This window comes from Podarcis liolepis (genome assembly GCF_965112155.1).
Source record: "Podarcis liolepis genome assembly, chromosome: 4".
NCBI lineage: Eukaryota > Metazoa > Chordata > Lepidosauria > Squamata > Lacertidae > Podarcis > Podarcis liolepis.
Window position 1 is genome coordinate 60,438,014 of NC_139558.1, and position 12,674 is coordinate 60,450,687.

At 42.1% G+C, this 12,674-nt stretch overlaps 1 protein-coding gene across 4 annotated transcripts in view; it reads right to left on the minus strand.

Moving 5' to 3' along the window:
• LOC310704712 (multidrug resistance-associated protein 1-like) overlaps positions 1 to 11,442 on the minus strand; it is a 29,673-nt gene extending 18,231 nt beyond the window's left edge. Inside the window, exons 1-8 of one of the 4 annotated variants that reach the window (XR_014524969.1) lie at positions 11,168 to 11,442; positions 9,048 to 9,109; positions 6,909 to 7,050; positions 6,139 to 6,293; positions 4,148 to 4,325; positions 2,674 to 2,928; positions 1,575 to 1,640; positions 12 to 149 (exon numbers count right to left, since the gene is read on the minus strand). Coding sequence is in view for 2 of the 4 variants with exons in the window: in XM_083498560.1 (XP_083354686.1) it covers positions 12 to 149; positions 1,575 to 1,640; positions 2,674 to 2,928; positions 4,148 to 4,325; positions 6,139 to 6,293; positions 6,909 to 7,050; positions 9,048 to 9,109; positions 11,168 to 11,338 (1,167 nt within the window). In the remaining 2 variants the exon portion in view is untranslated. Of the gene's footprint in view, positions 1 to 11; positions 150 to 1,574; positions 1,641 to 2,673; positions 2,929 to 3,179; positions 3,304 to 4,147; positions 4,326 to 6,138; positions 6,294 to 6,908; positions 7,051 to 9,047; positions 9,110 to 11,167 lie in introns of those variants that run through there. The other 3 variants (XR_014524970.1, XM_083498560.1, XM_083498561.1) reach the window with 3 other exon arrangements.
• Positions 11,443 to 12,674: the final 1,232 nt, after the last annotated feature.

A 12,674-nucleotide genomic window follows, 5' to 3' on the forward strand; every position in this document is an offset into this window, starting at 1 on the left:
TTAAAACACACCAAGAAAGGGATACAAGTCAACGTCAACATGGAGAATGTTGTCAGGTAGCCAGAGGATTTCAAAACATCGATTTCACGTTCCCGAATGTCCACAATCTTTTTCTGATATGATGGCTCCCATGCGTATAGCTTGAGAATCTAAACAGAAATGTACATTTTGAAACACTGGCACCAGTTAGCAATATTGTGTAATACAAATTTATAATAATAATAATAATAATAATAATAATAATAATAATAATAATAATAATAAATTTTATTTATATCCCGCCCTCCCCAGCCGAAGCCGGGCTCAGGGCGGCTAACAGCAATAAAACAGTACAAAAGTACAGCATAAACAACATTCTAAAATCATTCATTATAAAAATTAATTATGCTCAAACATGTGTTATTATAGTACATTTAAAGTGCAAAACATGCACACACACCCCTCATATTGATGTGAAAACTAGGCTGTGTAGCAGTTCCTCATAAAACCCATGAAGACAACTTTTCCATTCTATATCGGAGGACACCATCACAGTTTGACATTTACCTCAAACAGAGACTCTTCCCTAAGAGACACAAAGTGATCAGGTAGTTCATTCTTTTTCAGGCAGGGCCATTTTATGTGGTGAATGGAAGGACCTCTGCTTGATGCAGTTAGTTTTTTCTCTAGTGCCATCAGCGTGCGTGACACTTTATGGCATACAAGAGGACAAGTTACTGCCCTGAGGAGCTTGCAATCTAAGATGTAACACAAGAGAAAAAGCAGAGGAAAGGAAGGGGAAGGGGAAGGGGAAGGGGAAGGGGAAGGGGAAGGGGAAGGGAGGCAGGCCTAAACAGGGTTAAACAGGTAATATGTGGCTGTTTATGGAGACGGGTGGCGCTGTGGGTTAAACCACAGAGCCTAGGACTTGCCGATCAGAAGGGCGGTGGTTCGAATCCTCGCAATGGGGTGAGCTCCCATTGCTCGGTCCCTGCTTCTGCCAAACTGGCAGTTCGAAAGCACGTCAAAGTGCAAGTAGATAAATAGGTACCGCTGCGGTGGGAAGGTAAACGGTGTTTCCGTGTGCTGCTCTGGTTCACCAGAAGCAGCTTAGTCATGCTGGCCACATGACCCGGAAGCTGTACGCCGGCTCCCTCAGCCAGTAAAGCGAGATGAGCGCCACAACCCCAGAGTCGGTCACGACTAGACCTAATGGTCAGGGGTCCCTTTATCCTTTATCTTTATGTGGCTGTTCAGTTGCATGCACTTGGGCTTAGTTTTATCAATTAGGGCATTGAAATTTCCTGGTTGTGATGCAGCACATTACATGGCAGAAGCTTGCCCAGTCCAGACTCTGAATGAATGATATGAGAGTCATCTTGAAAGAAATATAGTGCACTCTTCCTGAAAACTTTCACATTTTTGATAGTGGAAAAAGGGAATGAATCATAATAACAATAATTCTTCAGAAATGGCAAAGTGCACAATCTATTATCAAGTTAGCTCAAAATAATCTATATGTGGTTATGAATTGAGACATATATTGCCCTCCATAATCAGACTAAACAAGTATACAGATTCACTATCTGTCTTACCTTTATTCCATGCAAGATTTCACTTAGGAGTTTAATTTGTTTATCCTTACTCTTCATTTGACTTTTCTGAAAAACAATAAAGTTTATTAATAAAGGTTATAGGATTAAAGGTTCCTTTTTTATGCTGCATAGCACATATATGTTTAATATCCCACAACTGATACAGCCAATGAGAATGCAAATCAATAATGTTTCAGGTAGAATAACTGTAGTATTTACTTACACTGGTAGATGACTGGACTTTTTTGTTTATTTTTTTTTATAAAAATAAGCATTATAAAGACAGAAGATTTGATAAATCTCATTTAGCAATTGGGACATTGGACCTGTGTGACAGACACCCTCACTTAAGATGGGTGCTGGGTAATGTGCTAGATGTGTCATTAGATAAATCTTTCCCTTTATTCCCATAGTAGAGGTTTTCAATTAAGTGTTTGTAGTAGGGTTTATGTTTAACAGCAGTAAGTTATTATAATTAGATGAAGGGGAACCCAGAGGATCTAAGTAAGGATAGGGCATCTTTTGAGCAAAATTAAAACTTTATGTGTTTGCACTCAAAGATAGCTTAGTTGGTACTTTTGAAAGGCACTGCACTTTGTTTCAAACAGACACTTCTTACTGAAATATTTAAGATCTTTCTCAACTTCACACTTCAAACCTGTCACTGGACAGATAAATTATTTCTAGGATGACTACTATCTTACGCTACACATAAAACACCCCAGCCTCTCTTAGAAACCCAACCTTTCCTCAGGTAGCTTCACACTTAGCTTCAACATGTAATGTGCCAGTTGTTGTTTAGTTGTTTAGTCGTTTAGTCGTGTCCGACTTTTCATGACCCCATGGACCAGAGCACGCCAGGCATGTGCCAGAGCGGTTGCATTTGGGAGACCACCTGCTCACTGTCGAGTGCCATCATGCCCTGAAGTCAGTGCTGCTCTTGGGTGGGCATGAGGGGGCAACAATGGGATCAGGGGCTGGGAAAGCCTGAGTGCTTCTACTTACTTACCTAACTCAGGATGCAACCCATTCAAATTCAAATGATCATCTCCCTATAATACAACAACTTTCTATGGTACGTCCAACTGAAATTCCTTACCTGTAGCTGCTTGACTTTGACAGCAAAAAAAGCATTGGCTGGTAACACCAAAAGCAGCACACTAACACCTGCTAGCACCGAGGGGCCCAGTTCTTGCCAAAGGAAGGTAATGGCCAGGAGGATCTGAAAGGGGGCTGACCATAAGAGGTTGAGGTTGACTGCCAGTTCTGTGAGTTGCTGGATATCTGCTGTCATCAAGTTGACAGTTTCCCCAGTTGTATACTTCTTTCTTGAAGAGCTAGATAAATTTAAAGCCTGCGGCCAAGGACAGACGGATGGTATAATGAATATTCTGGAAACACGTTTTGTAATAGTCCTACCATTGTGATACAAAACCATAAAAGATGGCCACTTTAAATTATCTGGATGGATTTATAGGAATGCTTTTAAAACTTAAGTATGCCTCCATCAATCCAGTCCAGCAGAACTTTGCATTCACTATTAAAATGAATGAGGAAACTTATATACAAGGAAGTTCCATGTGCACATTGGAACAAGACAAGAACCTTTGAAATATTTGCTAGAATTTCTTGTTTCCACTAGCAGCTCAGGGGTGACAAAACTTTTTTGACCAGGGGGCAGATCCTTATCTCCCGTCAACTCCCATGGGCCAGCTCTGACAGGTGGATGGGACCATCCATTTCTCAATCGCTTGACATCATAATGATGACAGATGGCTGGCATATGCATAGTCCCACCTACTTGTCAAAGCTGACCCATAGGAGTGAAGGAGATAGCGACAAAGCAGAACTGAACTCCCCACACATCAGCTAATGTGTGGGAAGTTCAAGCTTACTTTCTACAGGGTATGCGTGTATCAGCTGCTTCCCTTTGGGAAGTGGCCAGCACACCCTAACCAAGAAGGATGGAATTCCCCATGCATCAACGGATGGGTCAGCATCCAGTTTTGTTTTCTGCAGGGATCAACTTCATCTGGGGAACTAGTGTGTGCAGCTGACCCAAACAGGACTGAACCCCCACCCATTGGTTAACATCACCTGATTGACAAGTGGACATGGTTTTAGAATAACAGCCTGGAAGGCCAAACAGGAAGCCCTGGCAGGTCAAGACTGCCCCATGCGCCAAAGGTTCCCAACCTCTGATTTATATTATCCACTCTGCAAGAATTTACTTGATGTCAATATCTGAACTTTCTATAAAGGAAATTCCTCACCTTCTGTTCCCCAAGGCAGATCTAAGTGCCCCCTTGGAAAGGTCTGTCCTGAGGACCCTGGAACCTGAACGGAAGACCTCAAATGCAGGGCAGGGGAAATTGGGAAGGCAGTTTGAACAAGCTGGGTTCACTTGTGCAGGCTGCCTCTGTCCAATTTCCCCCTGATAACAGCCTACTACTACGGCCCCCTGCCCACATCCCAAGGATTGGGAGGAATGAACTGTGGAAGGGTTAGTGGGGATTTCCCTTCTGCAGGCATCATTGCCCCCACCCCCAATATGGACAGACAGGAGAGATTACCTTTTTGTATACAAGGCCAGTGACGGCAGTTCGAATTTTCCCAACAGTAAGCAAGTTAAGGCGCTGGTAGGCCTGTTGGATTAGTGTCTGCATAACAACCACAAGCAGAAGAGCCACTGCATACCCATAGCCATTCCAGAGTGGAGCAGAGGAATGCTCACACAACAGAATCATTTCCCTGCAATGTAAGACAGCGAAGTTTGTTTTATTTTATTCTTAAAGCAAATTATGATCTTATTCCTATTCATATAACACAGTGAATAAGCTTCCAACTTTCATTAGATCCACTTAGTTGAAAAACTAGGAACACCTGGGTGATGTTTATCTTGTTCCTAGAATGTGGAGGACACTGAACAAAGATGCCAAGTTTCACCCAGGTCCTGACCAGCTGGATGTCATACCTGGGGAGGCTTCACTGTGCCAGGCCACCCCCTGTGACTGAGAGCAGATGAAGGCAATGGGTAGGCTGGCAGAAGGGTGGCCACCATCCTCTCAGCCAATATCCTCTCAGCTCCTGGGACACAATCCATATGATCTGCAGCATCCCACCCTGAACACAGAACCCCTTCAAAGGCTGCATCCTAAGTGTAGGAAATGCTATGTGCTCCAAGAATGCATAGCATATACAGTGGATGAGTGTGGCCTTTGCATACGGAGGCAGAGGGAACCATCATGTTGAAAGCAGAGAAATATGCCTCTCACTGCAACAATCTGGCAGCCGATTCCAGAAACTACTTGGCCTCTGATGCATTTGCACAGGCAGCCCAGTCTCCATATGTCACTGACAGGGGCAGGATAATGCCTAAACTGAGAAGCACTAATAGCAGAGTTAACTCTGATAAGAGGGCTGCAAAGTTTAATTAACTGAAAGCCTTTAATCGATAAACAGGCATCAATGATGAAGTCCTTTTAAAAACTGAAAATGGCACCCACCATCCTAAAAGAGGTATTCCTCCTTTAACTGCAAAAGGAAGCAGATTTTCCTAAACTGATGGCAGTTGAACTACATGTAGTCATCTAAAAAATGAATTATTATTTATGTGCCAGAAATATTGTTATCCATATGCTAATTTAACAAAGTTCCTTAATCAATAACAATTATTTTTTAAATCAGGTTGCAACTATAGTAGTAGTAGGGCATATAGCTCTTACCGGCACTGTATGCCACTTCCATGTGTGCAATACAACTGCTATAGTAGCCTTGGAGTCCTTACGTTAGCATAAAGCACTTCTGCTTTCACAAGGAAAGACACCTGATGTCAACAACCCTCCCTATCTACTGATCTGCTCTTGATTACCGAAGGATGCTCTGGAACATTATCATATATGATAGAGAAAGATGCAGCAAGCGAGGGAAATAAGTGAGAGCCAGGTGCTCCACCTTGCATAAACAGAAGGACCTCATTGCTAGCACAAACAGCCCACAGTTAACCACCTGTAAGCTGCTAACAATTAACCCACAAACATTATCTGACAGACATATGCATGTGATGGCAGCGGTACCCAAACTGATAACATCAGGTTAATCCAATGTCTTAAACGCAGACTACATATCTCTGACTTCAATAAACTATGCAAATTCTGCCTGCATTTCATTCAAGTTGAAAATGTATCAACATGCAAGAAGCACAATTGGTAAATCATCTCCTTCAAGCCAAATAATACTTGAGATTTTAAAAAAGCATATTATTTAAAAATAAACAAAGTGGTATGACAAATGTATGTAATTAAACAGCTGGAGGAGGTCAGATTTTACTGTCAATGGTCCAGATTTTCCAGACCAATTACTAGGAAAAATAGTCCTCCTGCAAGCCAATAGCTAGTTTCCAGCTAATTAATATTACATATAATTTGTATTAATTTATCTCTCAACATAGAGCTACATTTGTGACATTTTTGCAAGAAATTTCAACCACGCAACAGGATGATCTGGAAAAGCCCAAGGCACCTGGATCTGCCAGCTTGATATTAAGGCATATTTGAAAACTTACTTCATAATCTGTGGGCTCAGGAAAGCTAAAAAATCAGTTGCAACTTTCAGAATAGCCACCTTGATCAATAAAAATTTAAATGTTTGCCATAGTGGTGAAAGGAGAGATGGCTTTTGGGAAATTGGCTTTTTTGTCACATCTTCGTAAGCAGGAGCCTGTGGATTGAACAGATATAAGATCTGAAAATATGGAAATGCTGTTTGCCTACAACAAAAGAAAACCCTTCTAAAACAAATAAATGTACAGTAACATTTAAAAAATGGCTCCTGTTTACTGCGACGCAATTTGTATGTGCGGTGGCGAGCATCAAGCTTCCAAAGGAACATCAATGTTCATTCCTAGCAACATGCTTAAATCGGTTGTTACCAGATTTCCAGTAGTTGCCTAGAGCAACATGCATAAACTCTAAGAGTCATCCTCCTCCTTCAGATGGTCAGTTCTCGCTGTACATGGAGGGTATAAATGGTGTGATTCACCTAAGGGATTACTCATCTAAGGCATTAAATCATGTATCTATTGAGGAGATCAGGTTTTCATTCCAGGGAAACATCTTGAGCAAGCACCACACAGGTATTGCAATCTAAAGAGACAGACTGGGTGGAGAAAACAGGTAAAAGGAGAAGCAACAGCAGCAGCTTATGCATGTGTCACACAGGAGTTCTTTAAGAGATGAAAAATCATTCCAGTTCTTCAAGGCCAGGTTATAAATCTTGCCTCTGGAAGCCCATAGCTTCTTTCAGGGACATCTTTTTTATTGCCATCAGAATTACCTTTATGTCCTTAGATTTCTTAAATACTTCCTTTCTCCAATGCTTTTCAAACTCTGGACACACAATGTAGGATGAAACACTTTCAATGAGCTCAGACAGGTCTTCCCTTTCCAATGGTTTCTTATAGCCTAAAGTTATAAATCTGTTAAAAGACAAGTTAATCACAAAACAGTTCAAAGATAAGTAACAACCAACAAGACAGTAAAACATAAAGGAGTGAGAAGAGAATTGAGAAAGTGCTTATTTCTATAGTTAAAATCTAGTTCCCTATTTCATCCAACATCTCCTATAAAACATTGTCAAATCAACAAAGTGACCGCAGGGGAAATGTTCCATGTGATTTGCTTCCATAATAATAAAAGGAAATAGTGTTGGTTACTCACTCCCCTCATCTGTCCTGTGAACAGTTATGAAACCTCCATGGCATGCTTTAGTATGCAGGAAAATAGGAACAGGGGCCAAACTTGCTCACACAATCCAAAAAAGGTCAGAGGTTCTACACTATGGGTAATTACAACTGCATTTTACATTTCAGCTTATGAAATATTTTTTTTATAAAATATTTATTGCAATTTTTAGACAAAAGAAAGATTAACAAGCATATATAGTACCATCACCATACAGTCCAGCAAAAAAGAACAGAAAAAAATTAAAAAGTAAAGAGAAAAAAATACATAAAAATCAATTTATCCATAAATCATATTTCCATAAACTTTGGACTTCCTCACATCACCCTTTCCTGCGTTCTCAGTCATACAGTTATTTTATGTTTACTTTTTCTGTTCTTTTTTTGCTGGACTGTATGGCGATGGTACTATATATGCTTGTTAATCTCTCTTTCGTCTAAAATTTGCAATAAATATTTTATAAAAAAAATAAAATACTGTGAACCAACAGTGTGCTGCTTTACGCGGCCCAATTGCTCCCCCTTTGCTACTTTCCTGGCACAAGCAGAAGAAATAAGACCACAATTTGTTGTTGGCTGATGAATCCTGGCTTGTTTGGGAGCAACTAACCAGGATCCCTGGTTGGTTTATCACGAGGAGCCAACCTAGATTGCAGCTCCACGATTGGTTTCTCCCGCAGATGCCAAGGGAGAGGCAAAATGGGAGAGTTCAGGCTACATGTAGCAGCATGCTGCTCATTCACTGTAAACCACAATATTGTGACAAGAAAATGACCATTCTGACAACAGCAGGGAGACAGGTGACAAGATGGCTCCAGAACAGAACACATCAAGAAGCGCGGCCTGAGGAAAATTCCTCAGAGGCAACATCCTTAAAGAATATGTCAAAGGTTCAATACTGTAGACAACATTACTATGCGTCTCCCAACAGAGAAAATTGCCAGTATCAGGAAGAACAGGAAGTTTGAAAGAGGCAGAGCTGGGGGAAAGCAGCACTGCGGCCTATATAAAGAAGTATCTTAAACAGGAGTGACAGCCTGCTGATCATGAAATCATTGTCTGGTCAGCTGATGGCCATCCCAAGTCTTGTACAATGGCCTGCAGTCCTATGCATGCATATACATGTATGAGACACAAGCACACGCAGCTACACAGAGAGTTGCAGCTTACATTAATATCTCATTTGCAGCCAGTATCATTTATGTGCTTAACCATTCTTTTCAATCTAGACTTTTTCAAAACAAGTCCATGATTTAAAAGATGTAAAGAGTGCAAAACCACCATGGGTAATTAACATAATACTTAGTGATGACTGACTCATCTAGCAACATTAGATGTTTCAACTTCTCCAAGAGGAGTTAAAAAAAAACATTTTTTAAAAAAATCTTAGTATGAGTTCTGTTGACTTTGGGAAGTGAGTATGCAAGAAGCCTGTGCACAACAGCACTCTGCACACCTGTTGCTCCTTGCAACTTAGGTATTCAGAGGCATAAAGGCCTCTGTGAAAGGGTGATAAGTCAATGTGGGACATGTTTCTCCAGTTTATTATTACCAAAGCTCCAGACCTACATGGAAGCATGTATTTGTTCTGAGGTGTGTGTGGCTTCAAACAAATAAATGAACCTTTAATAATTTATAAGGCAAGGCTTTAAAAGCTTTCCTATCTTTCCAGTTTCTGGTTAAGCACAAGCACCTCTATGGTAAATTTAAAACAACATATATAACGTTTGTACCTGCTATACCAGGAATATGTTATCTTGCTTAAAAAGGAAGCACTTTCTTCAGGGCTGCATTTCTGTAAAAAAGCAAACAAGAAAAAACTAGGCTAAAGCCTTCTCTCTGTATCTAGCCTATATATAAAAAAGTGAAATTCAGAAGAAGTCTACAACTTTGCTATCAGATTTATATGAAATAAGAATCACACACACCATTCTAATCTGCATATTATTATTTCTGTAATGTCATCAAACTGTGGGGCACTCCACGGAAGATACATTTCTAGATCTTTTATTTTTTATATGGATGCCAAAACACATACATATAGACATACTTAAACAATAGGGACTGAAGGAACTATGACTGAATCAAGTACAGTGGTGCCTCGCAAGACGAAATTAATTCGTTCCGCAAGTTTTGTCGTCTTGCGATTTTTTTCATCTTGCGAAGCACAGTGTCGGGAAAGTTTTGGAAAAGCTTCAAAACTCACCAAAGTCTTTAAAAACCTCAAAAAGGCTACCACACCGCGTTCTATGAGTTGCTCCTCGAAGTCAAGTCGCAACTGTATTAATGGTGTTAAGAAAAAGGAAACAAACTTGCAAGACGTTTCCGTCTTGCGAAGCAAGCCAATAGGGAAAATCGTCTTGCGAAGCAGCTCAAAAAACAAAAAACCTTTCGTCTAGCGAGTTTTTTGTCTTGCGAGGCATTCGTCTTGCGAGGTACCACTGTATTGTAGTTCCAACCAAAATCACAATGGCTGGTTCTGTAAAGAGGTTTAGGGCAGGCAAAAGTTAAAGGGCTTAGGGGAAATCCAGTCTGTCTACGACATACATATTTTTTGCCAAAAAATGGGTGAAACTTGTTCTCAATTCTTCCTTTTTTCCAAACTCTCTGCTTCTATTTCTATTTGGAAACCTGCCTCCTTTGCACATTCTTTCCTTAAATCTCAGCTTCTCAGAGCCCCATTACTTGAATCAGCAGAGTTAGTAACAGTTTGAGATGTGTGTACAGATGTGTGCGATTTTGATCTGGACAATGGAATGGGGCAAAAGGATTAATTAAGCATCCCCAGCAGCAGAAGCAGCACCTCAACCCCAATTCAGTTCCAACCCTACCTCCCTTCAGGTGGCTTTCCAGATAGGAAATCTGATCACACTAATCTGCTTCACTTCTATTTCAGCCCTTTGTGTCAAGAGTCAAAGTGACTAACAACTCATTTAAGGGCATTCAGAGTATGTTATCCTTTCCATCCAGTACTCTCACCGCCCAGATAGCAAACATGAGAGAACAGGAGGTGCGTGCAACTTCCAGGTACAGTGGTACCTCGGGTTAAGAACTTAATTCGTTCTGGAGGTCCGTTCTTAAGCTGAAACTGTTCTTTAGCTAATGGGACCACTTTAGCTAATGGGGCCTCCTGCTGCTGCCACACAATTTCTGTTCTCATCCTGAAGCAAAGTTCTTAACTCAAGGTACTATTTCTGAGTTAGCGGAGTCTGTAACCTGAAGCGTCTGTAACCCGAGGGACCACTGTACTTGTGAGATCACAAATAAGAAGTTATTTGTTTATAAACTCTTCTGGGTCTTTATGCTTACAAGCTGTCACCAGAAAAACAAAACTTTCAGAATGCAAAGGGCTCACCCGATCAAGCTAGGAAGCTGCTTGAGACCTTGATTCATACAGATGTAAGCTTCTGCCTCCAGGCCCAGCCAGTGCAGAGAGGAGCAGCTCATTTTCTTCGGCTGCCTTTGACCCCCCTCCCCTTTATGCTTTGCCCAGACGCAGCCTGTATCCTAGCCTGTCCCCTTGAGCCTCTTAGCATTTTAACCACAGCACCCTAGGGGTCCTTCCCAGCACCTATCTGAACACAAAGCATACTCAGAATAACTAGCTGGAGGACACAGGATGTCTTTCTGGAGAAAAACCACATCCACCTCTTTTTTATTCTCGGGGTCTCTTAGGATTTCCCAGCCCAACCTTCCGCGTGCGTGTGTGTTGGAGCGGGGAGAGTGCTTTTGGAGGCTAAAGGGCAATGATTTCCTGAAACAGCCACACCGCCTGGAATCACCTAGGCGGATTTTATGCGTGCGCGCTCCCCCCGAACACCATGCAAAACCCATCTATGGGCGTTGCAATTACCTTTTGGCTGAAGGGCCGGAGGCGCTCGTAGGAGCCCCGCTTGTTGGCCCACGAGTCCCCCGGCATATCTCCGGCTGATCCCGGAGGCTCAACGCCCGTCGTCCCTAGCGCAGCTTCAGCAACAGATGTTTTCCGCTTAGCAGCAGCAGCCCCCCCGGACGACGACGGCATCGACAGGCTCGGCTCCTCCGATCGGAAGCGAAAGGAACCAATCCAGCCGCCGGCGGCAAATCGGGGGCGGAGCTCCCGAACTCAGCCGCCCGGAGACAGCGGTGAATAGAAAGGTGAATGGGGAGATGCGCGATTTATCTCCAAAGCAAAAGTCCTGACGCCCGCGCGCGTCAGTAGTGACTTGCTTCTGATGGCGGGGGAGAAGCACACGCCTTTTCCCTTGCTTCCGACGCGTTAGGACACAGCCGTGAAGTAAGGGCGAGAGACGGCGATCAGAGATAAAGAAACTTGTGGCACTCCGGATGCTGCTGGGAGTTCGAGGTCACCAAACACCAGGAGGTCCACGGGTTCCTCACCCCGGACTAGTCTAAGATCTGCTTTTGCCACCTGGGGTTATTCATCCCCCAGCGCTTTCAGAGTTTAGTAATTATTTGTGATTGGCCCAGGACTCAAAAATTATACTACCTTGCTTAAGACTGGGCTGATTTTCCTAAAGAGTATCCACAATCCAAATTTTAATATGGAAATCAAATAGAATCATCATAGGAACCTATGCATGCCTTGCCCTGTTTCCCACAGAACTGGACATGTTAGAACCTATGCTTCCAAAAGATAGCCAGCAAGCTTCTGGATCCTTCCCTTCAGGCTAGCTTACTGCAATAAGTAAGTTCATCTAGCTTTTCTTTTTCATAGTTTCCCAGGCAGATGCCAAGAAACCAGCACAACCTGTTTATGAATAGTGGTTGCACATCACCATCATTGGTCAGTGGAATAGTCCCTCCCAATGCAAAGAGCAAGGAGGAAGATGAGATTTTAATTCTGATTGTGGGAGGGTTAAATTCCCCCTACACCCACCACAGTTCCAATCCTGCTTGGCCTTAATGGTACTTATCACCATTTTAAAAAACTGAACATGTGCATATTAAATGCAGCAACATTTTTAACGTTTCTATGAATTGGTGTGTAGGAACTTCAGAATTCTTCCTATCAAAAATATTATCGATGACTAGAAATGCACTGATCAGCCAGGAGGCAGGTAAGGATTGTTCCCCCCTCCCCTCACAAGTAATACTTAACAGGCACATGGGGATAAAGTGGGAGGGGTTGCTCTCCCAAAGTTGTAGTGTTTCTGCCCATCGTCTGTAATGAAGCTCTGTTGGATATATGTATATGGCACTTGGAAGGTCAGGACTTCCAATATACAGTATGTCATTTCTACAAGAGAAGGCATTTCCTTGTAACAGTGCAATTGAATACAACCTGTGATGTGATTCACAGAAAGCTGCATGTACTGTACACAACTTAATTTCTACACATAACTGCATGGAAACAGCAG